The following is a 27,001-nucleotide window of genomic DNA, read 5'->3' as shown; positions in this document are numbered from 1 at the left end:
AATGCCGTGAATGTAATTACACACTCACTGCACTTGCTTACGGTAATCGAACCTCAGACGTCAGCGCTAGAGGGGCTTAGCAGCGGTGAAGTATTGCTTTTAAATTTTAATTAAGAACAAAAGAAAACCTCAGAGGTTCGATTCCCGAAAGGGAGTGAAGTGAGTGTCCGGCTACCTACCAGGTAAAGCTTATGGTCGGACAGCAAGTGACGTAACATCAGCCACGGTGCCTTCAGTTGTGAGAAGCAGATCATAGAATGATTGAAAATAGTTTTGCATTTACCTTTTTAGTAAAAGGCGAGCTTTTAAGCCTGAGAAATCACCCCGTAAATGCACACGTTTAATTGCACATGTGTTAATATGTATGGTTACACAGTATTAAAAGACAGTGAACAACGTCAGTTACCTTTGTTCCCGCGTTTCATAAAAGGCGAGCTTTTAAGCCTGAGAAATCACCCCGTAAATGCACACGTTTAATTGCATACGTGTATGCTTACACTGTATTAAAAGACAGTCAAAAATTAACGTCATTTACCTTCGTTCCCGCGTTTGACTTGTGCTGTAAATCTCTTCCTTGTTTTTAGTTCACGTGATTACGTAGGAGGCGTGATGACGCGATACGTGACTCCGCCTCCTCCATTAGAGTATATGGACAAAAAATATGTTCCAGTTATGACCATTACACACAGAATTTCGAAATGAAACCTGCCTAACTTTTGTAAGTAAGCTGTAAGGAATGAGCCTGCCAAATTTCAGCCTTCCACCTACACGGGAAGTTCGAGAATTAGTGATGAGTGAGTCAGTCAGTCAGTGAGTCAGTGAGTCAGTGAGGGCTTTGCCTTTTATTAATATGTACGATACGTGACTCCGCCTCCTCCATTAGAGTATATGGACAAAAAATATGTTCCAGTTATGACCATTACACATAGAATTTCGAAATGAAACCTGCGTAACTTTTGTAAGTAAGTTGTAAGGAATGAGCCTGCCAAATTTCAGCTTTCCACCTACACGAGAAGTTCGAGAATTAGTGATGAGTGAGTCAGTCAGTCAGTGAGTCAGTGAGGGCTTTGCCTTTTATTAATATGTATAGATATATATATATATATGAAGCTCGCCTTTATGTGTGCGCCCTTATTGAATAGAGCCATACAGGACAGTATTACTGTCACAGAAAATTAAAGACACACAATACACGGCGGCAGCCCACGAAGAACGGTCAGCTCAGCAAGTAAACATCAACAAAAGACAGAGGCTGAAAGAAAGAAAAATACGACCAACAAAAAGAATGAGGTCAAAGTCCCTTGCCATTTAATATAGACTGTTCCTGCTAATGTTTATGCACTACTCTTCTAGCGCCTGTTATTGTAACGGGCTAAATGACTAGTATATATATATTGTGAAGACTGGCTCGGACACAGACGGGCAGATACGCTCATGTCACCCAAGATGCGTTTATTTACAATATATACCTTGTCCATACTGTGCTCACAAGCCCCAAAGACCCCAAAGTCCTGGCCACAACACAATGCCTTCTTCAGGCCGCCTCCTTGTCCTCCTCCTGACGTCATCCTACTTCCTCCCGACTCTTGTTCCTGACTGGAGGGAGGCGGCCCCTTTTATACACACCCGGATGTGCTCCAGGTGCTCCCCGGCTATCTTCCACAGACACTCCCCAGTGTGGCGGAAGTGTCGGCTGTGTACCCAGAAGCACTCCGGTGGTCCCCTCTTCTCTTCCCCCCAGCACTTCCTGGTGTGGCGGAAGCGCTGGGGTCCATGGTCCCCAAGGCATCAGGGCACCCCCTGGCGGTGGCCATGGGCCCCTACAGGGTAGAGCTTCCAAGCTCCGTACCCATGGCCCCCAATACAACCAGGGCGGACGCCCCCTCGCGTTCTGGAGGAGGAATGAGCCCTCCTCCTGTCCTCCTGGGCGTTCCGGCCGGGCTTGAACCCTGTCCGGGTGCCACAATATATATGTGTGTGTGTGTGTGTGTGTGTGTGTGTGTGTATGTGTGTGTATATATATATATATATATATATATATATATATATATATAATATTTTTAGAAAGCAATGGGACAGCAATAAAGATTTGGGGAGTCCACCCCTGTATAGTGTAGTAACAGCCAAAAATCAACTTCAACAGAGTAATCACAAAGGACTTAGTCAAACATTGATTGACTAATAGAATGCAGGCTTAGGGATTTTATAGGTGAAGGACAGGAAGCGGTGGGATCTTGGGCAGGAGTGATGTCTGTAGGATGCGTGATGTAGCAGTGGAAGTGGGCGGAGTCTTACCTGGGTTTTTCTTCTCTTGGTTTGTGGCACTCCCTGGGTGCCTTGTCTGTTGTCTCAGTGTATGCTCCGACCGCAGTGAGTGATGTCTAAGCGAGGGAGACATTTTATTTGCAACTTCGCTCTGTGGTTGATGAGTGCCCACGGGGTGACACTCCTCTGGTTTTGGATGACTTCAACACAACCACTGGCACTGATAGGGCTGGCTATGAGGATTGTCTCGGTCTCCATGGGTTTGGTGACCGTGGTGAAAGTGGCTCCATGTTCCTTGACTTTGCAAAAGGTCAGGGGCTGCAAATCGCTGGATCCTGGTTCCAGCACCCTGAGCCACATCGTTGGATTTGATACTCCAATACTGGTGGTGTGGTGAAGGAGATTGATCACATCAAGAGCTGGAGGCTCTTGCAAAACTGCAGGACCTACAGAAGTGCCCAGTTTGTGAATTCTGACCACAGACTTGTTGTTGCTACTGTTTGGATCCAGCTTAGGTCTAGTAGGTTACCACCTATTAGGAAAATGAGCCTGGACTCCGAGACCAGGCTGTTTCTAACGAGTTTGCACGCAGTTTGTGTGAGGAACTTGCAGATTTGGGTGCGACAGCTGATCGTAAAGTTATGTGGGAGACCTTACGTGACAAGACCCTGAAGGTTGCTGAGGGTTGTGTTAGTGTTACCGGTGTTCCCAGAAGGAAGTGTTTCATCTCGCAGGGCACCCTGGATATCATCGAGAGGAGTCGCAGCGCATGGCTCAATGGCATCTCTGGTCTGTACCAGGAACTGAGAAGGATGGCTGCGAGGGCTCTGAGGGCAGATAAAGAGGCGTTTGTTAGAGGAATCTGTGAGCAAGTGACTCACCATCTGTGGTCTAGCGCCCCACATCCTGCTTACAGAGGAATCGAAGCATTGCGCACATCTGAATCTGTTCCTCGGAGAGTCGCAGTCAGGGTGGCTGATGGAACGGTCCTTACGGATGACACTGCACTTGTGACCCACTGGGCTGGCTACTTTGAGCAACTGTTCAAAGCTGATCCTCCAGCTAGGACACTGGATATCTCTGGGTCCATGGTTCTTGACGCTGATCCTCCAATTAGCTGTGAACCACCCAGTCTCACTGAGATTGCACAGGTGGTGAACCAGCTGAAGGGGATGGGGAAAGGCTGCAGGGATCTGTGGTATCCGGGGTGAACTTCTTCAGGCTGGTGGTAAGGCTGTCCCCCTGGCATTGCAAGTAATCTTTGCTTCCATTTGGGAGACTTGCATCATCCCAACTGACGGGAAAACGGGACTTGTCGTTCCTATCTGGAAAGGGAAGGGTGATCGCCTGGATTGTAGCAACTACATGGGGATGACACTGCTCTCGGTGTTGGGTAAGGTCCTTGCTAGGGTCGTCCTCAATAGGATCCATGATCACTTGCTCACCTACCAGCGACCGGAACAGTCTGGTTTTATGACTAAGAAGTCTACCATCGACCACATCCTGGCACGGAGGGTTGTCATGGAGTGTAAACGCGAATATCAGCAGAGTTTTTTTGCAGCCTTTGTTGATTTTCATAAAGTGTTCGACTCGGTTGATCGAGCTGCCCTGTGGGACATCCTGAGGGTTCGTGGGATCCCCTCGAGGTTTCTGGATATCATGAGCGGCCTGTACACTGGTACTGTGAGTGCTCTGCAGAGTGTGTTTCTCCCAGTTGATTCTGGGGTTTGTGTTCTTGCTCCTACTCTGTTCACTACCTGTATGGACTGGGTGTTGGGCAAGGACGGGGGTCCAGCGGCTGTGGGGCATCTGTTGGTGAAGAAAGATTCATGGATATTGACTTTGCTGATGATGCTGTGATCTTCGTTTAGTCAATGGAGGCTCTGTTTGGGGCTCTCGAGAGACTGAGCGAGGAGTCTGAGTGTCTGGGCTTGCGAGTGTCCTGGATAAAAAACAAGATGCAGGCCTTTAATGACCTCTTGGGCACATCAGTAGTGTGTCTGTCTGCGGAGAGAGTGTCAACCTTGTCGAGAGGTTTACTTACCTTGGCAGTGACATTCATGTCTCTGGTGACTCTTCCTATGAAGTCAGTAGATTGATTGGGAGAGCATTGGAGGTCATGAGGTCGCTGGAAAGGGTATGTGGCGCTCCTGATATCTGTGCAAAAGGACAAAGGTCCAAGTCTTTAGAGTCCTGGTGCTTTCTGTCTTGCTATATGGTTGCGAGACATGGACGCTATCCAGTGACCTGAGACAAAGACAGGACTCCTTTGGTACTGTGTCTCCGGAAAATCCTTGGGTACTGTTGGTTTGATTTTGTGTCAAATGAGCGGTTGCTCTTGGAGTCCCGTATGAAGCACATTACCTGCATTGTGAGGGAGCGTCAGTTATGGCACTATGGCCATGTGGCGCGTTTCCCCGAGGGTGATCCATCCAGCTCATAGGATCCTCATTGTTGGGGACCTGAGTGGCTGGACCAGGCCAAGGGGTTGCCCACGTAATTTCCGGAAGGTAATTTCATGTGTCTGCCTGGGGGATTTCCAACCGGGATCCCGATTTGTTTTGTTGTGTGGTGGGTGTGGCAACACACTGTACCAGTGCATGCTCCCCAACTTGACTTGACTAGACTTGGCCTGTGGAAGAGGGACAAAAGACTGGTAAACAACTGTTCATTAACCCCTGGCTCTGCATCTTTCTCCCAATTCCTTAGGCTGCCTCCCATGCGTATGTGTGTGACAATGTACTGTATATATATTCTTATTATTTAATTATTTATGTTGAATTGTCCATTTATTCTTTTCACCAGTGTTGGTATCCAGCTGTATTTTTTATTTCACTATCTTCTTTTTCATTACATTATTATTTGTCTGTTTTTTTTTGTTTTCTTTTCCAGAAACTTATAGCATATGGCTATATTACTGGTAATGCTCCAGACAGTGGCACACCTGGGAAAAGATTAATTGATAGAATTGTAGAAACTATTTGTAATTGTTTTCTGGGACCACAGACTGATGAGGATGTTCAACTCCAAATAATAAAGGTATTGCTAAATTTCAGATCTTTCTCGGAATTTAAAAAGACTGAATTAATGTAAAACACTCTAATACAGATTATTAAAAACATAATGATTTACTTCATGAGGTACTGTAGAAGTACAAAATAAACAATAACAGCCATGCCATATTGCATATTTGAAATATTAATGTGTGTTATCAATGTCTGTTATAGCCCAGTGCGGCATTCCTTGTGTGATTTTGGGCTATGCAAAAGTAAATTGTATTGTTTAATTTATATGTTTATAACCTAAGTATTATCAATTGTAGTATAAATTGTTCATTTTTTTTAACAACTGATAAGAGGTCCATAAAGGGCCCTAGAAAAGCATCAAAAATAATCATAAATGTAACCACTAACCCTGAAGTAGTGTAAAAGATACCCCATATGGTTATGTTTAAAATTTATTCATTTTTGTCCTGAGATATTCAATGGTAAAGAATCAAATATCAAAAATATTATCATGTTTCAGATCAGAAACCTCAAAATTGCATTAAATGACACTTCATGTGCCTAAATTACTAGTCCCCATTTGTTTGAAGTTTTGGGAAAATGGAGTAACTTTGACTATTATATCCCATTAGGATGTCAGTTGATGTGGCATGTGCAGCTTAAAGTCATTGTAATTATTTTTGCTGAGTGGACCAGACCAAGGGGTTGCCCACGTAACACCTGGCTGCGGCAGATAGAGGGTAATTTCCGGAGGGTGGGACTGGTCTGCCTGGGGGGTTGCAAATCGGGATCCCGAGTTGTTTCGTTATGTAGTGGGTGCGGCAACGCACTGTACCAGTGCATGCTCCTCAACTTGACTTGGACCTGTTGGTTTACTCTTTATTTTAATAGCGTAATTTCCTACACAAAATATGATCCAAAATTGCCTAAAAATGATGGTGTTTCTAGTAGAGGATCAAAAATGGGGGGAACCCCAAAAATCTTGATGTCTTGCATAACTAAACATTAAGAACAGTGAAACAGAATATCACTGCGGTGGGTTGGCACCCTGCCTGGGATTGGTTCCTGCCTTGTGCCCTGTGTTGGCTGGGATTGGCTCCAGCAGGCCCCCGTGACCGTGTATTCGGATTCAGCAGGTTGGAAAATGGATGGATGGAAACAGAATATCATATGTGGGGGTTTTCGTGTACTGGTGAGTCAGGGGGCAGCATACAAAAAAAAGTGATTTGAAAGCATTTAATTCATTAATTCTTATGAACAGAAAATAGTTTGGAGTGTTTCCAAGCATGCAATTTTTTTGTTCCCTTTATCTTTATGTAGTTTGTGTTCAGTGTAGATGTTACAGTATTCAGCTGATCTGCAGTTTTTTTTCCTGACCATAAAATAATTTTCAGCTTTTCACAATATTACTACTGTTACTTCTTATATGACATTTTGGAGTATTTTAACACTAGAATCCCTGAAGCCTACGAAATATGTGAGTGGACGTTTCTTGCGGGGAGGGCTTCTGTTCTTTCTCTGATGTAGAACCCTCATCCTCATCTGAGTTCACCTCTGTTATAGCAACTAACAGTGTTGGATCCGGGGGAGTGTGAATGTGATTGAGAGAATTAAAGTGAATATTAAAACAAAGACTAACTCTTACAAGTACCATAAATTTACACCAGCTGTGACAGACTCAAATAAATCAAATACATGTTTTTATTTTATTGTAATAATAATAATACAGTAATCCCTCCTCCATCGCGGGGGTTGCGTTCCAGAGCCACCCGCGAAATAAGAAAATCCGCGAAGTAGAAACCATATGTTTATATGGTTATTTTTATTTTGTCATGCTTGGGTCACAGATTTGCGCAGAAACACAGGAGGTTGTAGAGAGACAGGAACGTTATTCAAACACTGCAAACAAACATATGTCTCCTTTTCAAATGTTTAAACTGTGCTCCATGACACCCTCCGTCAGGAGCAGACAAAGAGAGAGAGAGAGAGTTTGTTTTTCAAGCAAAAATCAATACGTGCCCTTCGAGCTGACATGCAGCTGCACAAAAGATAGCAACGTGAAGATAATCTTTCAGCATTTTTAGACGAGCGTCCGTATCGTCTAGGTGTGCGAACAGCCCCCCTGCTCAATCCCCCTACGTCAGGATCAGAGAAACTCCGTACAAGAGAAAGAGAAAAGAAAGCTGGGTAGCTTCTCAGCCATCTGCCAATAGCGTCCCTTGTATGAAATCAACTGGGCAAACCAACTGAGGAAGCATGTACCAGAAATTAAAAGACCCATTGTCCGCAGAAACCCGCGAAGCAGCGAAAAATCCGCGATATATATTTAAATATGCTTACATATAAAATCCGCGATGGAGTGAAGCCGCGAAAGGCGAAGCGCGATATAGCGAGGGATTACTGTAATAATAATAATAATAGCTGCTCACTACTCAGAACAGTTAATGCATGAAGGACCTGGGATCGAACCCACAACCTCTCGACTTGGAGACCGCAGTTCTTACTGCTGCACAAGCCAGGTAGACGTATTTGTGCGTGCGTGTGTGTGTAGTACCCAGCAGCTGCCTGCTGCTGGTGCTGATCGACACATTTGCAAAACAGAAGACGCTGATGAAGTGGTGCAAGGGAATTTAAGGTGACCCAGCATTGTAAGTTTTATCATAGGCTTCAGGGATTCTAGTGTTAAGGTTTGTTAACTCTGTAGTTTGTATTTTTTCTTTGTGCCCATCCCCCTAAAACCTGTCATCTAAGGGGAGGAGCGAATGGTTTAGATTTGTCAAAAATTTCAGTATCAGGTTTTCAACAGATCTCACTGTTTTAGGGTCACCTGATACCAAAAACATCTATCTCAATAATGTGTGTGTCTGTCTGTCTATGTGTCTCAGTTTCTTCAGGACTGTCTAGGTCTAAAATGGCTAGACAGAAAAATAGCAAACTCGAAACTTAAGCCTGTTATGAGATATACTGATTAGTTTTTGAGCCAAATTGTGCAAGAGAAAGAAGCACTCTAGAGGAACCCTCAAATACCATAATTTTTTAATTATGAATTCTTCTTTGCTATCATAATTATCTAATTTATGATCAGAAAGATCAGAATCAGAGCAGTAAATAATTACTGAAATGTTATAGAATAGTTTGGCTAACTTGGTTTCCTAGGCCACAAAGCTTACTGATGCTCATGTCCAATTTTTTTTTATTTTGTTCTTAGGTTCTGCTGACAGCTGTAACTTCTCCTCATATTGAAATTCATGAAGGAACAATCCTGCTCACTGTGCGGACATGTTACAACATATACCTTGCTAGCAAAAACCTTATCAACCAAACCACTGCCAAGGCATCATTGACTCAGATGCTTAATGTGATTTTCACCAAGATGGAAACCAAGGCTGTAAGAATGGTGTTACTTTTGCTTAGCCTGTGTCTTTCTGTTGAAATGTTTTATAAGCATTCCGGTTTTTTTTCAGCAAGTGAACAGCAGTATTTTGCATTTGATATTTTTAAGTAGTGATTCTGTTTGTGTTAAATACTGTATTTAATCTCTTAATACATAATAGTTTTGAACACTGGTTAAAATATTTTCTTTCATGTAAAACATTCCATGGCCTATTATAAGTATTTAATTTAGATTTTTTAACAACTTATTGTGACACTCATGTTTCCTTCTGAACTTTGAGAAGAGACATTTCTTTTATGGCAGTGTAGGATTTTGTATGATAATAATTAATAAGCCACCCACCTCGGGATGGCAAATTAATGCAGGTAATAGTGTGATTTGAAACGTGGACAAAGACATGCTTTCACAATAACCCAGACATGCGTGTTAAAATAAGCACAACGATACAATTTACTTATAACATAAGGATAATAGAAGATGGATTTATGCATATATATATATATATATATATATATATATATATATATATATATATATATATATATATATATATATATATATATATATATATGTATAGTACTGTGCAAAAGTTTTAGGCAGGTGTGAAAAAATTCTGTAAACAAAGAATGCTTTCAAAAATGGAAGTGTTAATCATTTATTTTCATCAATCAACAAAATGCAGTGAGTGAACAAAAGAGAAATCTAAATCAAATCAATATTTGGTGTGACCACCCTTTACCTTCAAAACAGCATCAATTCTTCTAGGTACACTTGCACACAGTTTTTGAAGGAACTCGGCTGGTAGGTTGTTCCAAACATCTTGGAGAACTAACCACAGATCTTCTGTGGATGTAGGCTTCCTCACATCCTTCTGTCTCTTCATGTAATCCCAGACACACTCGATGATGTTGAGATCAGGGCTCTGTGGGGGCCATACCATCACTTCCAGGACTTCTTGTTCTTCTTTAAGCTGAAGATAGTTCTTAATGACTTTGGCTGTATGTTTGGGGTCATTGTCCTGCTGCAGAATAAATTTGGGGCCAATCATACGCCTCCCTGATGGTATTGCATGATGGATAAGTATCTGCCTGTATTTCTCAGCATTGAGAACACCATTAATCCTGACCAAATCTCCAACTCCATTTGCAGAAATGCAGCCCCAAATGTTCAAGGAACCTCCACCATGCTTCACTGTTGCTTGCAGACACTCATTATTGTACCGCTCTCCAGCCCTTCGATGAACAAACTGCTTTCTGCTACAGCCAAATATTTCAAATTTTGACTCATCAGTCCAGAGCACCTGCTGCCATTTTTCTGCACCCCAGTTCCTATGTTTTCGTGCATACTTGAGTCGCTTGGCCTTGTTTCCACGTCGGAGGTATGGCTTTTTGGCTGCAACTGTTCCATGAAGACCACTTCTGGCCAGACTTTTCCGGACAGTAGATGGGTGTACCTGGGTCCCACTGGTTTCTGCCAGTTCTGAGCTGATGGCACTGCTGGACATCTTCTGATTTTGAAGGGTAATAAGCTTGATGTGTCTTTCATCTGCTGCACTAAGTTTCCTTGGTCGACCACTGTGTCTACGATCCTCAACGTTGCCCGTTTCTTTGTGCTTCTTCAAAAGAGCTTGAACAGCACATCTTGAAACCCCAGTCTGCTTTGAAATCTTTGTCTGGGAGAGACCTTGCCGATGCAGTATAACTACCTTGTGTCTTGTTGCTGTGCTCAATCTTGCCATGACATGAAACTGTCTTCCACAACCTCACCTTGGTAGCAGAGTTTGGCTGTTCCTCACCCAGTTTTAAGCCTCCTACACAGCTGTTTCTGTTTCAGTTAATGACTGTGTTTCAACCTACGTGTGACATTGATGATCATTAGCACCTGTTTGGTATAATTGGTTGATCATACACCTGACTAGAATCCTACAAAATCCCTGACTTTGTGCAAGTGTACCTATAAGAATTGTTGCTGGTTTGAAGGCAAAAGGTAGTGACACCAAATATTGATTTGATTCAGATTTTTCTTTTGTTTGCTCACTTTGCATTTTGTAAATTGATAACAATAAACAAACATTATTTATATTACTGAAAGCATTCTTTGTTTACAGCATTTTTTCACAGCTGCCTTAAACTTTTGCACAGTATTGTGTATATATATATATATCTATATATATATATATATATATATATATATATATCAGTGGTAGACCGTGCATTTCACACCTAGGCCTTCAGTAGTGCTCCATCTGAATCAACCTGCCCCTCAAAAACTAATTTATAGTTATAAAAACCATCTTAATATGCAGAAATACAGTATAAAGAGCCGTTGCATCACAGATAGATAACTCCTGTAGCCACAATAAATGCCTTTATTGAATAGACAAACCAGGGGTGAACAAGTTCCTTTCTACTGCAGCTACAGCCGCGACACACATAAACATCAATAATAACTTTTAGGAAAATCGCAACATTTTACTCACCAAAAATTCGGATTATTTGTAAACAAAATCCATCCTCCTCTCTTTCCTCAAAAACAGTTCAATTACTAGCAGATTATCCGTGCGCTTCAGTTCCATCACGAAGTCCCTTTCTATCGCCATCAAAGATAATGCTGAAAGTCGAACCTGCCCTGATGTATTTCTGACATAAGTTTTAATTCGCTTTAGGGCTGAAAATGTCCGCTCGACAGAAGCAGTGGACACGGGAATGGTCACCGCCAAACATACCAATGTGTACAGCTGCCCCATGCTCTCATTCAGATTTTTCTGATGAAGGAAGTCAAGGAGATCAGTGGGAGATTTTCCTGCAAAATCATCCATGGCATACTTACACCATCCTATCCAATCAACGGGTCTGAATACGGTGACGTTGCCGTACGCCTGCTAGAGGGCCCTAGTAACACCAACTCGGAGTGGTGGCTCTGAGGCTAGGGAGCTGCACTGGCAATCGGAAGGTTGCCGGTTCAAATCCCGTAAATGCCAATATGGACTCTGCTCTGTTGGGCCCTTAAGCAAGGCCCTTAACCTGCAATTGCTAAGCGCTTTGAGTAGTGAGAAAAGCACTATATAAATGCAAAAAATTATTATTATTATAACTCAAAACCTGATTGGTTGAAGCAACAGTTTAATCGACATTTATTTTGTGTTAGAGGGCTGCAGAATGGATTGTGAAGGCCTCCGGGCAGACTTCATTGACTTTGACCCTGCCTGGCAACAAATGATGGCTCAAATGTGATTGGTTAAATGCTTTAATACGAAAATACATGCCTGGAAGCAGCACAACCATCGGAAAGCTATGAAAGGAAGTGGACAGACTATTTGGAATTATTTAATAAGTATTCATGGACAAAATATAATTAACATCAGTTTGTGATTCAGATATTTTTTTAGGCCAGCAGAGAAGGCCTTGCGGGCCCTGACGGTCCGCCACTGAGATATATGAGGGTTGGCAGACGGACAATTTATAGGGTGGGACTGGAAGTGAATAGATGAAATGCTGGGAAAAAATCGTTGTGGTGGATGGGAAAATGACGTCATCAAGAAGGGACCAGAGGGTAGACAGGGACCCAGAAGTGGTTTGTTTCCTTAGGTGTCCGGGTAAAGTTACGGCGGTGATGCTTCGCTTTTTCTGAGTAAATAAAGAGAGAGAGGTTAGTACCCCGCCATTGTTCCCTGGCACAACTTGTCGCGGTGTGCGTCGGGTCCTTAAGCTGCTCCCCATACGCTCATGCATGACATGACCCCCCCTTCAGCCCAGACCCATTGGGTCTGGCGGCCCGAACCGAGTTGTTGTGAACCTATGAGAGAGTGTCAGAGTTGGCCTGGAGATTTCCTCGGCGATAAGTGACAGTGAACTTATTCAGCTGCAAGTCCAAAAACCACCTGGTGACCCGAGGATTCGAGTCCCTGTGAAGGGCCATCCATTGGAGGGCAGCATGGTCCATCACCAGGATGAACTCCCGGACCAGCAGGTAGTACCGCAGGTGAGTTACTGCCCACTTGATGGCCAAGGCTTTCCGTTCCACCGCTGCATACCTTGTCTCCCGGTCCAACAGTTTCCGGCTCGGGTAAATCACGGGGTGCTCAACACCATTGATGCTTTGGCTCAGCACGGCACCAAGACCTATGCCCGAAGCATCGGTCTGGAGGAGAAAAGGAAGAGAAAAATCAGGTGTTCTCAAAACAGGTGCTGTTGTGAGGGCTGTTTTTAGGTCACTGAATGCCCGTTCTGTCAAATCGTTCCACACCACATGCAAACGGGCCCTTTTCTTTGTCAGATCCATCAATGGAGCGGCGCTCTCTGAAAACCGAGGTACAAACCGGTGGTAGTAACTCGTCTACTCCTAAGAAGGCTTGCACTTGCTTCTTGACTGACTATCAGATGGGGCCATTCAAGGATGTCTTTTATTTCTGAAACAGGTGCTGGAAAAGCTGACAATGTCATCAAGGTACGTGGCGTAGTAGGACAGGTGGGGCCTTAGCACTCTGTCTACCAGATGCTGAAACGTTGCTGGTGCCCTGTGCATTCCAAATGGAAGGACCTTGTATTGCCTGTGTCCATTAGGGGTGCTAAATGCCGTTTTTTCTCTTGCAGATGCCATTAAGGGAATTTGCCAGTATCCCTTCGTCATGTCAGGAGTAGTCAAGTAACGGGCCGTCCCCAGCCTCTCGAGGAGCTTGTCTACTCAGGGCATGGGGTAGGCATCTAATATGGAGACTTGATTAAGACGTCTAAAATCGTTACAGAATCTCCACTACCCGTCCAGTTTAGACAAAAAGACGATGGGACTGGACCAGGGACTGTGAATTTCTTCAATAATGTCCATGTCCAACATCCATTGAACCTCTAGCTCCACCTCTGCATGTTTTTGCCTCCGGTAGGCCATAGGGACATTCGCTGACTGCCACGCCCGGGTCCATCACTATGTCGTGCTGAATCAGCGAGGTCTGGGCCAGTGTTTCACTGACCACTTCTGGTACAGACAAGATCGCACTTTTGACTTTCGAGCTTCTGTCGCTGGTGGGGAGTCCAGTTGTGGCCGAGGTTAAGTTTGTCTTTTTCCGAGAAAAGGGAGAGGGTGGGGCTGGCAAGAGGGTGTTACTCCCTGTCCTTCCGCGGCTTCAGTAAGTTAACATGATATACCCGCTCGCTCGGCCAACGATTTGGTTGACTCACCAGATAGTCAACGAGCCCTTTTCTCTCTTTAGCCTTGTAAGGGCCCTGCCAATGAACCAGCAATTTTGAGTGGGAAGTGGGCACAAGCACCATTACATGATCTCCTAGCTGAAATTTGCACGAGGAGGTGTTTCTGTTGTAGTTCCGGGCCTGCGCTGCTTGAGTCTTCGACATGTGTTCTTTTAGTAGGAGTCGAAATTTCTGCAATGTATCGCTTAACTGCACGATATACTCTTAAGACGTTGGTGGAGGGAAGTGTGTCCCCTTCCCAACCTTCTTTTAGCATGTCCAAAATTTCCCGGGGTTGGCGCCCATACAAAAGTTCGAAAGGGGACAACCCTGTGGAGGTTTGTGGCACCTCCCGATAAGCGAAAAGTACCAGGGGTTAAAGTTGATCCCAGTTCCTACCGTCCGTGCTGACTACCTTGTGGAGCATCTGTTTGAGGGTCTGATTGAATCTTTCCACCAACCCATCCATCTGAGGATGATAGACCTAAGTTTTGAGATGCTTAATGCGGAGTAACTTGGCAACCTCCCTGAATGTATCTGAAGTAAAGGGCGTACCCTGGTCCGTAAGGACTTCTTTGGGTATGCCCACTTGGGGGTGGGGAAAGCCCTATTAACTCCCGTGTGATATTTTTTGTATTAGCGGCTCACAGGGAAACCGCTTCTGGATATCGAGTTGAGTAATCAACCATAACTAATATGTACTTATGGCCTCACACCGAAGGCTACAGGGGTCCTACTTGATCATCACCGATCCTCTCAAAGGGAACATCTATGAGAGGAATCAGGACCAGAGGAGCGCGATCCCTCCTGGGTATCTGACGTAGCTGGCAGACTGGGCAACAACAACTTCTGCGCCTCTCCTTCGTGTTCTGCAACTCGATACAGCAGATCATTTTCCAAGACAATGTAGGGTCCTGGTGGCGGGGAATCTGTCAACGATATGTTGTCTATGGGCACGATAGCATTCTGGGCAAACTTCAGGGAATCATCATTCCATTGTTTTCTTTTAAAAGACGCAGGTGTAGAACGAAACTGACAGTCTATGCTGGCAAGCGGATCAGGTGGTAGGTCTGGGAAAGCGAATATCCGACCCGGATCCTACCCGGATGCACTTCCGGGTCAAGGTCCGTCGCCGAAGAGGGCTCCCCCTGACTGTCCACATCATCTATAGTTGCCGAGGAGCACGGTGTGGGAGCAGCTGGGAGGTGCCCCTTGACCATCCATAACCAGACCCAACCTAGGTTTAGTATTGGTCCCTGCTCTACCGCATTTGCTTTCTGACCAGTCTTGTCCCAGTATAACCGGAAAGGGGGGCTCGGGCAACACAGTGACGAGCAGTTGTTTTGGAGTCCCCTTCCAGGTTATGAAGCACCTTGCGGACCTGTATGACCTGATCTCCCCGTGCACACAAGTCACGCTCGTTCTTTGAGCTACCCACTGTCGCACCCTATTGTTATCTGCACTGCCAGGATCATATATACAACACTGTTCTCAAGAATGCAGTAGATGTTAACAAGCTTTCAGGTATTTTGCCAGAAATTGCAGGCATATTGCTGGCAGAGAAGTCTTTAGTGAAATACATGAAGCAGATGGGTCTAGTAAACCATCTTACAGTGTGTTAAACATCCCTGCAGCTAGTAGCAGTAGCAGGCAGAATGATAGACCAGACAAGAACCATCTTGAAACCATCTACAGTGAATACAAAAGTTCCCAGTCCGCTACCAGCGATAACCGGTAAAGTAAATGGCTTATTATTATCCTTATGCCATACTGTGCATTGCAAAACTGTGCAAATAAGCTGTGTGACAGATGACCGGGGACCTTGCCCCACCGGGTCGCCTGGAGTAGCAAAGGACTGGGAGAGGGGCAATTCCTTACCCAGGAAGCAAGAGGGTAGCCCCCCCTGGATTGCATGGGGTTCCACGGAACTTGGAAGCTCAACCATGTGGGGGTCCGTGGCCACCGTCAGGGGGCGCCTGGATAGTTCTGGAGACATGGACTACAGCACTTCTGCCACACCAGGAAGTGCTGTCAGAACAGGAAGCAGGTACACCTGGAGTGCTTCCGGGTGCCCATGCAGCACTTCTGCCACACCAGGAAGTGCCGCAGGAAGGTCATCAGGGAGCACCTGGAGCACATCACTCCATTCAGGGAGCCGGTGTTGGGACGCAGAGGACAGAGCTTACAAGGAGAGGAGTAGAGTTGGCAGAAAGAAGGAAAGTAAAGAAAAAGTAAAAAGGACTGAGTAATTGTGGCTGATTAGAGTACTGTGTGCAGACAAGGAGCAAAATAAAAGTGTGTGTTTTGGGACTTCTGAGTCTGTCTGTAGCTGGACTGATCTTCCACAGCTGATAAACCTATTTTATATACTTAAATATTCTAGAGTAATATATGGACTTTTCTTTTAGACTTTTTGTTTTTTGCTGACTGCCACCGCTATTGTAATTATACAGTATTTTTATTTATTATGCTCATCACAGTGTGCAAAGTAAATCAGGGTCAGTGAGAACATTATGATGTCTGGTTCGTGTTGGGGTTGAGCTTCAGTCTTGCTTGCTCAGATCGGGTCACAGGGACTTGGGTCGGGTTCAGGCTTTAATTATTGGCCCTTGCAGACCTGGACTCCTTCCCCATTTGAGAGAAAAAGGCTTGGATGTTCGAATAAGGAAAGAAGATTTTACTACATGGGAAAAGTGTGATGGGATATGGTTAGGTTGCATTGTCATTAGTCTGAGAGCCAAAATATAGCTGATGTAACATTCATAAAAAGTGTTTATAACTGAGTGAATTGGCTTCTGTTTTAGGTGCTGGAAGTGAAACAACTTGAAAAAGAAAGAAAGAAAAATCTGGCTGCAGCTTTATCTACAAGTTCTTCTAAAGAAATAGGAGATCTTCCATCTGTGAAGCAGCCAAGAAGTGCTGAAGACTATAATGAAGGAAAAGTAAAAAATGATTTTGTTGAGAACAGTACTAGAAAGGAGAGTCCAGGTATTAATTTGACAATTCATTTAATACATATTTTTAATTAAAGAAAATTTTAAAGAAAGTAATTTTTCTGTCTGTTAGACCTTGAGGCATGCAAGGAAGACGCACAGTATATAGAGGAAACATCACGAAATGCTGGAGCAGAGTGGATGGTAATCAAAGGTAACAATAACATTGCTTATAGTAACATTCTAAATGTTTCTTTTGTTGTGAAGAGCTGATCTTAGTTGAACTAAATATTTGCACTAAAGTCATTTTTTTCTTTATAAAACCACTTTTGCATGTCTTACTTTCTAACTTTCTTTGAATGTAGTTTACTGTGTAATTTAAGATGTACTCTGTAAAAATGATCTTAAATTTGAACTTGAAATAATTTTGAAAATTACAGTAACATGAGAGAGTGCAGAATTCATAGCATAAATTAATTAACAAAAAAACAACATTTGGCAAAGATTTACACACACACTTTCAAATTAATGTCATGGTGGCAAATTACAGAAAAGACACACCAGGTCACTTTGTCTCCAGCAAGTTTCTGACTTGTCCTAAGAGGTTTCAGTTGCTAGCAGGTTAAATAAGAAATTAAATTCTTCCACTTTGTCAAGGGACCAGCGTACTAAACCTCTATAGAGGGCATACAAAGGTATATTCACTACATTGCCTAAGAGTATTTTTACAGTATATTCTTTTTAGTTGGACTAGCATGCAGGTCTTCACTGTCTTGAATTTTGTGATCTTAAATCTTTTTACTTGTTTCAGTTTAATCAGTAAGTTTAATAAAAGATCTCAAGCAACACAATTTATTGATACAAACTGAACATTATTATTATAATTGAGAAAGAATATATACATAACACATTTTCTGTTTTGGGTTGCAAAACATAAACAAAAATTGCATCTGAGAACAATGGCCAAACATGCATAAAAAATCAGATTATAACATGGAAATAACTTAAAAATCCTGAACAAAGGAACATGTTAGTTTAAAGCATTACTATGCATATGAGGGGTTCCAAAAAATTCTCAGAATTCTTAAAAACAAATTTTAATATATAACTTAAGGCAGTTCCATTTTAGTCACTTTCACAATACACCCCTACTGATATAATACACTTGTCCTAGTGCTTCTTCCATTCCGGGAAACATTTCCTATACAGGTAGTCCCCAGGTTACGGACACCCGACCTACAACGTACGAACAGGGCCGTAGCTGCGACGCATGCGCCTCAGTAACTGCCGCTGTAGATAGATAGATAGATAGATACTTTATTAATCCCAAGGGGATATTCACATACTCCATCAGCTCCTTACTGATACAAAAAACAATATTAAATTAAAGATTGATAATAATGCAGGTAAAAACAGACAATAACTTTATATATTGTTAACGTTTACCCCCCCCCCGGGTGGAATTGAAGAGTCAGAGCTCTGTCATCTTCGGCCCGGGGACGCTACAAGCGGTGGCTGGACGAAGGCTGGTGGGGGTGGATTTCGCTGCTCGCGCAGTGTAGTGTCCGTCGGGTGGCTCCCGGCGGGAAGCTGTTTCACTGTCCGCCCCCCATTGCAAGTGGTGACTCTGTTGTGGCTGAATGGAGGCCATTGAGGGTGAACGGGGTGGCGGGGGGTAGCATTGTAGTGTGCCTCGGATGGCTGCGTGTTGAATAGGGGCGGTGGTGCGGCGGGACACTGAAGGCAGCATACTGTAGTGGAGGTGACTGTGATGTGGGCTGGTGATGAACCGCCCCTCGCTGCCCCCATTCATTCTCAATAGCAAGCCTGCTTGTACTGTTACGCATATAGCAGGAAGTTGTCTCTTGTCAGTACAGGGTGGTCCAGATCTAATTCTGCAGATCCAGATCTTCTGGGTGACTTTGATTTATGCGGGGACGATTCCCATTCAGCGTGAATGATGATTCTTCGTGTCGTCAGTTCGCACACTTCTCGATGGAACGGGATTTTTCGGGTGACTTTCTATGTAATAAACTGAATAAGTTATAGCGTAATGAAAAGTGCATTAGATCTGGACCACCCTATACATCAGACGTGTTGACGACTGGTGCCTAATCTGCTGTGATAGCGTGTACAGTGCTGTACAGAAGAGCTCATCTTAACCTTTTGTCTTCACCCTTCAAGAATGTCTCTGAAACACAAATCTGATGCAAGTGCTGGTGCTACAGTAAATAAGAGAAAAACCATCACCATTGAAAATAAAGTAGAAATAATAAAATGGTCAGAAAGAGGTGAAACTCCATCATTCATTGGCAGAGCACTTGGTTACAGTCGGTCAACAATAACATTTATTAAAGTAATGTACCTGTTCCGACTTACATACAAATACAACTTAAGTACAAACCTACAGTCCCTATCTCGTACGTAACCTGGGGACTGCCTCTTTTGTTGCTATGTTTAGAGAATCCTGCAATTTTTTTTCCTGAGTTTCATAAATAGTAGAAAATAATTTCAAATCATTCAGTCAGTCTTAATTTTAAATTTGGTAAACAAAAGAAGTCACAGGGAGTGAGATTTGGCAAATTGGGAGGTGCAAAGCAATAACCACATTGTGTTTGGAAACCATGGTGTGTGCAGATGCACTCTCATGGTGCAAAATGCAGTTAAAGATGCGTCAGCAGTGCAGTACAGTGCAGTGTTGCTGGTTAACACTCTGTTTAATGGAAAACTCTTTATTAACAAGTCCGTCAATTTGCAAAAACACAATCATAGTTATTTTAAAATTCGATATGAACTACCGCACTTTTTCAGCTTGTAGAAAAGAACTCCATAGACTCCGCACAATGCCTCATATTCAATAGGGTTTAGGGGTTTAGAATCAGGTTAAAAAAAAATCTCATTAATGGCGATACAAGAAACTTTCTTATGAAACATGAAAGCCTATAGGTGTCATGCTTTCTCATGGAACAATCAACCAAGCAGTATTTGCAATAGCGCCATAACAACAACAATTAATTTTTTTTATAACCCAAAATCGCATAAGGAATGCCTCAGTGGGTTTTAACAGGCCCTGTTTTTGACAACCCCCCTTCTTCCTAAAAAGACCAGACAAAAACCAAAAATAAAAAAAACTTGTAAGGAAATAAAAAAATGGAACAAAGGCAATTCAGAGGGAGACGCCCTTCCAGGTAAATTCGTGTGCAATGGGTGTCAAAAATACCCAAATACAATACACAAAACAGAGCACAAGTAATCCTGTTCACAGAGCTAGATGTCCAACCTGAAATAAAATACAGTAATTCAAAATACTGTGTTCTTGCATGGCGCTTCTCACCAAGTACAGAGAGCCTTGACAACACTCAAGGCAAAGTGCAAAAATAGATTGTACCATTTACTAAATGCAGACCTATCACATATAAGGGTACATATTTGTTCAGATACATCAAAAACAAAGTTGAAACTAATTAACAAAACCAATGAACAGCAAAATCTTCTGTACATGTAGGATCAGTACCAAATTGTAGAAAGACAACCTAGACGCAGTCAGAGTTCTAGTGACCTTGGCCAACAAGCAGTGCCAGCCAATCTGATGAAAGGACCTTTCTACCCGATGATTCCAGTGCTCTTTTATCTAAGATGACTTTTCCATGGCATGAGGATACCAAGAAGAGAAACAGAATAGGGGAGGGTTAGTAACAGTTTCTAAATATTGTATTACTTATATTTTAGTACTAATGACTAAAAACAGATATGCAGTATGCACAACTAATGAACAGGATACTCAGGATATACCAAGATGAAATAGCAAGTCTTCAGCCTGGATTTAAAAGCTGAGACTGTGAAGGGGCATCTCTTATAGTTGCAGGCAGACCATTGTGCAGCTTTGGTACCCCATAACTAAAAGCTAGTCTCCCACTGTTATTTTATTAATCTTTGGAATCATAAGCAGGCCAGCATCTTGAGATCTTAATGTGTGCTCAGGTTTGTAATTAATAAGTTCAAATATATAAGTAGGGCTTCTTTTAAGGCTTTATATTTTAATGGAGGATTTTGAAATCTGCTATAAACTGGGAGCCAGTGTAAGGACTTAAGAACTGGAGTTATGTCATTGTACTTTCTTGTTCCTATAATAATTCTTGGAACAGCATTTAGAATTAAGCTATATAAAGAATGATTTGAGCAGTCCGTGCCACATGTCAATAGTTAATCCTACTAGAAATAAACGCACAAATCAATTTCTCTGTATCCTGCATATTTAGAAAATGCTTCAATCTTCCAACATTTTTAAGATATAAAAATCTTGTTTTGGATAGTTTTGTAATTTGTTCTTTAAAATGGAATGCTACTGTCAAGGATATGTAATGCTTAGAGTGTGGGCTAACTCAGTTAAAACTAAGGGTGATTCAATCGGAGTTAAATAATGACAAAATTCTGTTACGATGAGCATCATTCCATCCAATTATTAAATACTAGTCATTTAGCCCGTTACAATAACGGGCGCTAGAACAGTAGTGCATAAACATTAGTAGGAACAGTCTATATTAAATGGCAAGGGACTTTGACCTCATTCTTTTTGTTGGTCGTATTTTTCTTTCTTTCAGCCTTTCTTTTGTTGATGTTTACTTGCTGAGCTGACCGTTCTTCGTGGGCTGCTGCCGTGTATTGTGTGTCTTTAATTTTCTGTGACAGTAATACTGTCTTGTACGGCTCTATTTAATAAGGGCGCGCACAAAAAGGCGAGCTTCAAAAGGGCGACCTCAATTGAGCGCGGCGAATAAAGGCGTTCGTAGATTATTTAGTTCAAATGGCTCTGGAATATGTGAAGAGCAACAAAGGTGCATATCTTTATTTACGCGTGCCTTTATTCGCTGCGTCCAATTGAGGTCGCCCTTTGAGGCTTGCCTTTTTGTGCGCGCCCTTATTGAAGGATACCGCCTTGTACGTCCGCTGGCTTGTACGTCCGTAATATACCTTTAATTTTATCTGGCGGTAATACAGGCGTGCGTGTCGGTAATATGCCTTTAATCTCCTCTGACAGTAATACTGGCTTGTATGTGGCTGTAATATGCGTCACTGTATTGTGTACCTTTAATTTCCTCTCGCAGTAATACTGGTTTGTATTTCCGTAAAACGCCTCTAACTTTCTCTGACAGTAATATCGTGCATCGAACCGTGCCCCGCGCATGCGCACTTCACCAGAAGACACCCACACACGGACACCTGGACGCACACAGGGATTTTATCTATACTAATAAAAGGCAAAGCCCTCACTGACTGACTGACTCACTCATCACTAATTGTCCAACTTCCCGTGTAGGTAGAAGGCTGAAATTTGGCAGGCTCATTCCTTACAGCTTACTTACAAAAGTTAGGCAGGTTTCATTTCGAAATTCTACGCGTAATGGTCATAACTGGAACCTGTTTTTTGTCCATATACTCTAATGGAGGAGTCACGTATCGCGTCATCACGTATTACGCCTCCTACGTAATCACTTGAAGTGAAAACAAGGAAGAGATTTACAGCACGAGTCAAACGCGGGAACGAAGGTAAATGACGTTAATTGTTGAGTGTCTTTTAATACTGTGTAATTGTTGAGTGTCTTTTAATACTGTGTAAGCATACATATTAACAGATGTGCAATTAAACGTGTGCATTTACGGGGTGATTTCTCAGGCTTAAAGCTCGAAGTGATCACTCGAGTGAAGGCAGCTTCACAAAAAAACAGATCCTTAACAAACTGTTATTGGTATATTTTCCCTCAATTTTAAAAGGTTTTCTTTTCTTCTTAATAAAAATTTAAAAGCAGAACTTCGCCGGTGCGAACCGCGGGAATTTGAGCGACTGATGCTCATGACATTCATGAGTTCATAGACCTACAAAAGGTTGCCATTGATTTGAGGCAAGATTGCTTTTCTCCTGTACAACTATACGTTGCATTCTCAAGAGTGTGCTTGCACAGCTTGGTCATATTCCAACCGGAGTGCTGAACTGACAATAGATAGATAGAGATATATATATACAGTAATCCCTCCTCCATCGCGGGGGTTGCGTTCCAGAGCCACCCGCGAAATAAGAAAATCCGCGAAGTAGAAACCATATGTTTATATGGTTATTTTTATATTGTCATGCTTGGGTCACAGATTTGCGCAGAAACACAGGAGGTTGTAGAGAGACAGGAACGTTATTCAAACACTGCAAACAAACATTTGTCTCTTTTTCAAAAGTTTAAACTGTGCTCCATGACAAGACAGAGATGACAGTTCCGTTTCACAATTAAAAGAATGCAAACATATCTTCCTCTTCAAAGGAGTGCGTGTCAGGAGCAGTGACTGTCACAGAGATAGAGAGAAAAGCAAACAAATCAATAGGGCTGTTTGGCTTTTAAGTATACGAAGCACCGCGGCACAAAGCTGTTGAAGGCGGCAGCTCACACCCCCTCCGTCAGGAGCAGACAAAGAGAGAGAGACAGAGAGAGACAAGAGTTTGTTTTTCAATCAAAAATCAATACGTGCCCTTCAAGCTTTTAAGTATGCGAAGCACTGTGCAGCATGTCGTTTCAGGAAGCAGCTGCACAAAAGAGAGCAACGTGAAGATAATCTTTCAGCATTTTTAGACGAGCGTCCGTATCGTCTAGGTGTGCGAACAGCCCCCCTGCTCAATCCCCCTACGTCAGGATCAGAGAAAGTCAGCGCAAGAGAGAGAGAAAAGTAAGCTGGGTAGCTTCTCAGCCATCTGCCAATAGCGTCCCTTGTATGAAATCAACTGGGCAAACCAACTGAGGAAGCATGCACCAGAAATTAAAAGACCCATTGTCCGCAGAAATCCGCAAACCAGCAAAAAATCCGCGATATATATTTAAATATGCTTACATATAAAATCCGCGATGGAGTGAAGCCGCGAAAGGCGAAGCGCGATATAGCGAGGGATTACTGTATATAGATATATGTGTATGTATGTAGATATGTATATATGTGTGTATATATGTGATAGATAGAGATAGATAGATAGATAGAGATATAGATAGATAGAGATATAGAGAGATAGAGAGAGAGAGAGATATATATCTATCTATATATATATATATATATATATATATATATATATATATACATATATATATATATATATATATATATATACATATATATATATATATATATATATATATATACACACATACAGACACATATATATACACATATATACATATCTACATACATACACATATATATAAAATTACACAATTTAAGTTCAACACTGGTGTTGACCAGTGGTGTCCAACTCCGGTTCTGGTGACCCACAGTGGCTACAGGTTTTCAGTTTAACCTTTTTCCTAATCAGCAAACAGTTTTCACTGCTAATTAACTCCTTTTCCAATCTTTTTAATAGCCCTGTTTTTAAGGATTCAGTCCTCTGACTTGATTTGTTTCTTCATTAAATGGCAGCCAAATAGAAATAAGATGTGAAGCAAGAAAAAAGATGACCAAATAAACTGGAATGTCAAACTCCAGCCAATTTCACTCCAACCAGTTTCTTAATGAGAAGCCAATTCTTGCTGTTAATTTAATCCGTTATTGATTATCATGACTTGTTGCTGCTCTCATTCTGCCACAGAAGACTGTTGACTTTCTGTTTTTAATAAGAACACCATAAAGATGTTTTGGTGACCTGAGCAGACCAACATGACTGAGACCTTCACCTTTCTTTATTTTCAGGTTAGCTTGTCATGTGGCGGCTTGTTTTATGTCTCCTTATTGTTTGGCTGCTCATTACGGAAAAAAGAAACAACTAAGGGGACTGAGTAACATCAATTAAAACCACTCACTACTTAAGAAGATGGTAAGAATGAAAACCTGCAACCACTGCGGCCCACCAGGACCGGAGTTGGACATCCTGGTTTAAACACTTACTGGTTTTAAACTGATACTATTCTGTAGCCTGTAAATATGATGTGCATTTTTCAGGCTTACATCCACCACAGAAAACATAACATTTGTTTTGCTGAAAATAAAAACTGCAATAATAATATATTTAATTGTGCCTTTTTGAGCCATTCATGGGCACTCGACTCGATGCAACTGTTAAATACATAAAGTATTGTAGCAGTACCGTAGATGAATATTTTATGAGAACATTCACAATTCTTTCCTCTTCATAAATATTTCATGGATCAGAATCTTTCACCCCAGTGCTTCAAAAAATCTTACTGTGGTTTGTTTTATTCATTTTTGATGTGTACTGTGCCATAGTAAGAATAGTACTTGTCATTATTTGTATTAAAATATACTGCTTAGGAATTGTTGTTGTTGTTGTTGTTCTTCTTCTTTCAGCTGCTACCGTTAGGGGTCACCACAGTGGATCATCATTTTCAATCTATTCCCTTCCTCGGCATTTTGCTCTGTTACACCCATTACCTGCATGTCCTCTCTCACCACATCCATAAACATTCTCTTAGGCCTTCATCTTTTCCTGTTGCCTGTCAGCTCTATTCTTACCATCCTTTTCCCAATATACCCAGCATCTGTACTCTGCACATGTCCAAACCAATGAAATCTCGCCTCTCTATCTTTGTCTCCAAACCGTCCAACCTGAGCTGACCCTCTAATGTACTCATTTCTAATCCTGTCCATCCTCATCACACCCAGTGCAAATCTTACCATCTTTAACTCTGCCACCTCCAGCTCTGTCTCCTGTTTTTTGGTCAGTGCCACTGTCTCCAAACCATATAACATAACTGGACTTTCACTCTTGCTGATACCTGTCTGTCACAAAATACTCCTGACACTTCTCCATCCATTCCACCTTGCCTGCACTCTCTTTTTCAACTTTCTTCCACAATCCCTGTTACTCTGTACTGTTGATCCCAAGTATTTTAACTCATTCACCTTCACCAACTCTACTCTCTGCATCCTCACCATTCCTCTGACCTCCATCTCATTTACACACATGTATTCTGTGTAATTCCTACTGATCTTCATTCCTCTCCTCTCTATATATCCACTTTTCCAGAGTCTCCTCAACCTGCTCTCTACTATCGCTACAGATCACAATGCCATCAGCAAACATCATAGCCCAAGGGGACTCCTGTCTAATCTCGTCTGTTAACCTGTCCATCACCATTGCAAATAAGAAAGGGCTCAGAGCTGATCCCTGATGTAATCCCATCTCCAAGCTGAATGCATCTGCCACTCCTACTGCAGACCTCACCACTGTCACACTTCCCTCGTACATATCCTATACGAGTCTTACATACCTCTCTGTCACTCCTGACTTCCTCATACAATACCACAACTCCTTTCAAGGCATCCTGTCATATGCTCTCTCCAGGTCCACAGAGACGCAATGCAACTCCTTCTGGCCTTCTCTATACCTCTTCATCAATACCCTCAGAGCAAAAATTGCACCTGTGGTGCTCTTTCCTGGCAAGAAACCATTCTGCTGCTCAATAATGATCACCTCCCTTCTTAACTTATCTTCCACTACTCTGTCCTATAACCTCGTGGTATGGCTCACAAAATTTACCCCCCTGTAGTTACCACAGCTCTGCACATCCCCCTTACTCTTAAAATTCGGTACCACTACACTTCTTCTCCACTCCTCAGGCATCCTCTCACTTTCCAAGATTGCATTAAACAATCTGGTTAGAAACTCCACTACCATCTCACCTAAACACCTCCATGCTTCCACAGGTATGTCATCTGGACCAACGGCCTTTTCGTTTTTCATCCTCTTCATAGCTGTCCTTACTTCCTCCTTGCTAATTTGTTGCACTTCTTGATTCACTATTGCCACATCATCCAACCTTCTCTCTCTCTCTCATTCTCTTCATTCATCAGCCTCTGAAAGTACTCTTTCCATCTGCTCAACACACTCTCATCACTTATGAGTATGTTTCCATCTTTACACTTTTATCACCTTAACCTTCTGCACATTTTTCCCAGTCAGTCTCTCTGTCTAGACAGTCAGTACAGGTCCTTTTCTCCCTCTTTAGTGTCTAACCTCTAAACTCATACAACTCATCATATGCCTTTTCTTTAGCCTTCTCCACCTCTCTCTTCAACTTACGCCTTTTCTCCTTGCACTCTTGTCTCCTTTCTGCATCTCTATTTTGACTATTCCACTTCTTCTTCATCATCCACTACATCTGTATACTCTTGTGTACTTCCCCATTCCACCACCAGGTTTCCTTTTCCTCCTGTCTCTGTCCAGATGTCTCGCCA

At 42.4% G+C, this 27,001-nt stretch overlaps 1 protein-coding gene across 1 annotated transcript in view; it reads left to right on the top strand.

Moving 5' to 3' along the window:
• The window catches only part of LOC114658435 (brefeldin A-inhibited guanine nucleotide-exchange protein 2-like), a 923,594-nt gene that overhangs the window by 97,933 nt on the left and 798,660 nt on the right, over positions 1 to 27,001 (top strand). The window contains exons 2-6 of the mRNA XM_051932465.1: positions 4,975 to 4,988; positions 5,158 to 5,304; positions 8,479 to 8,658; positions 16,652 to 16,835; positions 16,914 to 16,994. Of these exons, the coding sequence (XP_051788425.1) occupies positions 4,975 to 4,988; positions 5,158 to 5,304; positions 8,479 to 8,658; positions 16,652 to 16,835; positions 16,914 to 16,994 (606 nt within the window). The remainder of the gene's footprint in view (positions 1 to 4,974; positions 4,989 to 5,157; positions 5,305 to 8,478; positions 8,659 to 16,651; positions 16,836 to 16,913; positions 16,995 to 27,001) is intronic.

This window comes from Erpetoichthys calabaricus, chromosome 10 (genome assembly GCF_900747795.2).
Source record: "Erpetoichthys calabaricus chromosome 10, fErpCal1.3, whole genome shotgun sequence".
Lineage (NCBI taxonomy): Eukaryota > Metazoa > Chordata > Cladistia > Polypteriformes > Polypteridae > Erpetoichthys > Erpetoichthys calabaricus.
This window is presented reverse-complemented; position numbering and strand designations above follow the sequence as displayed.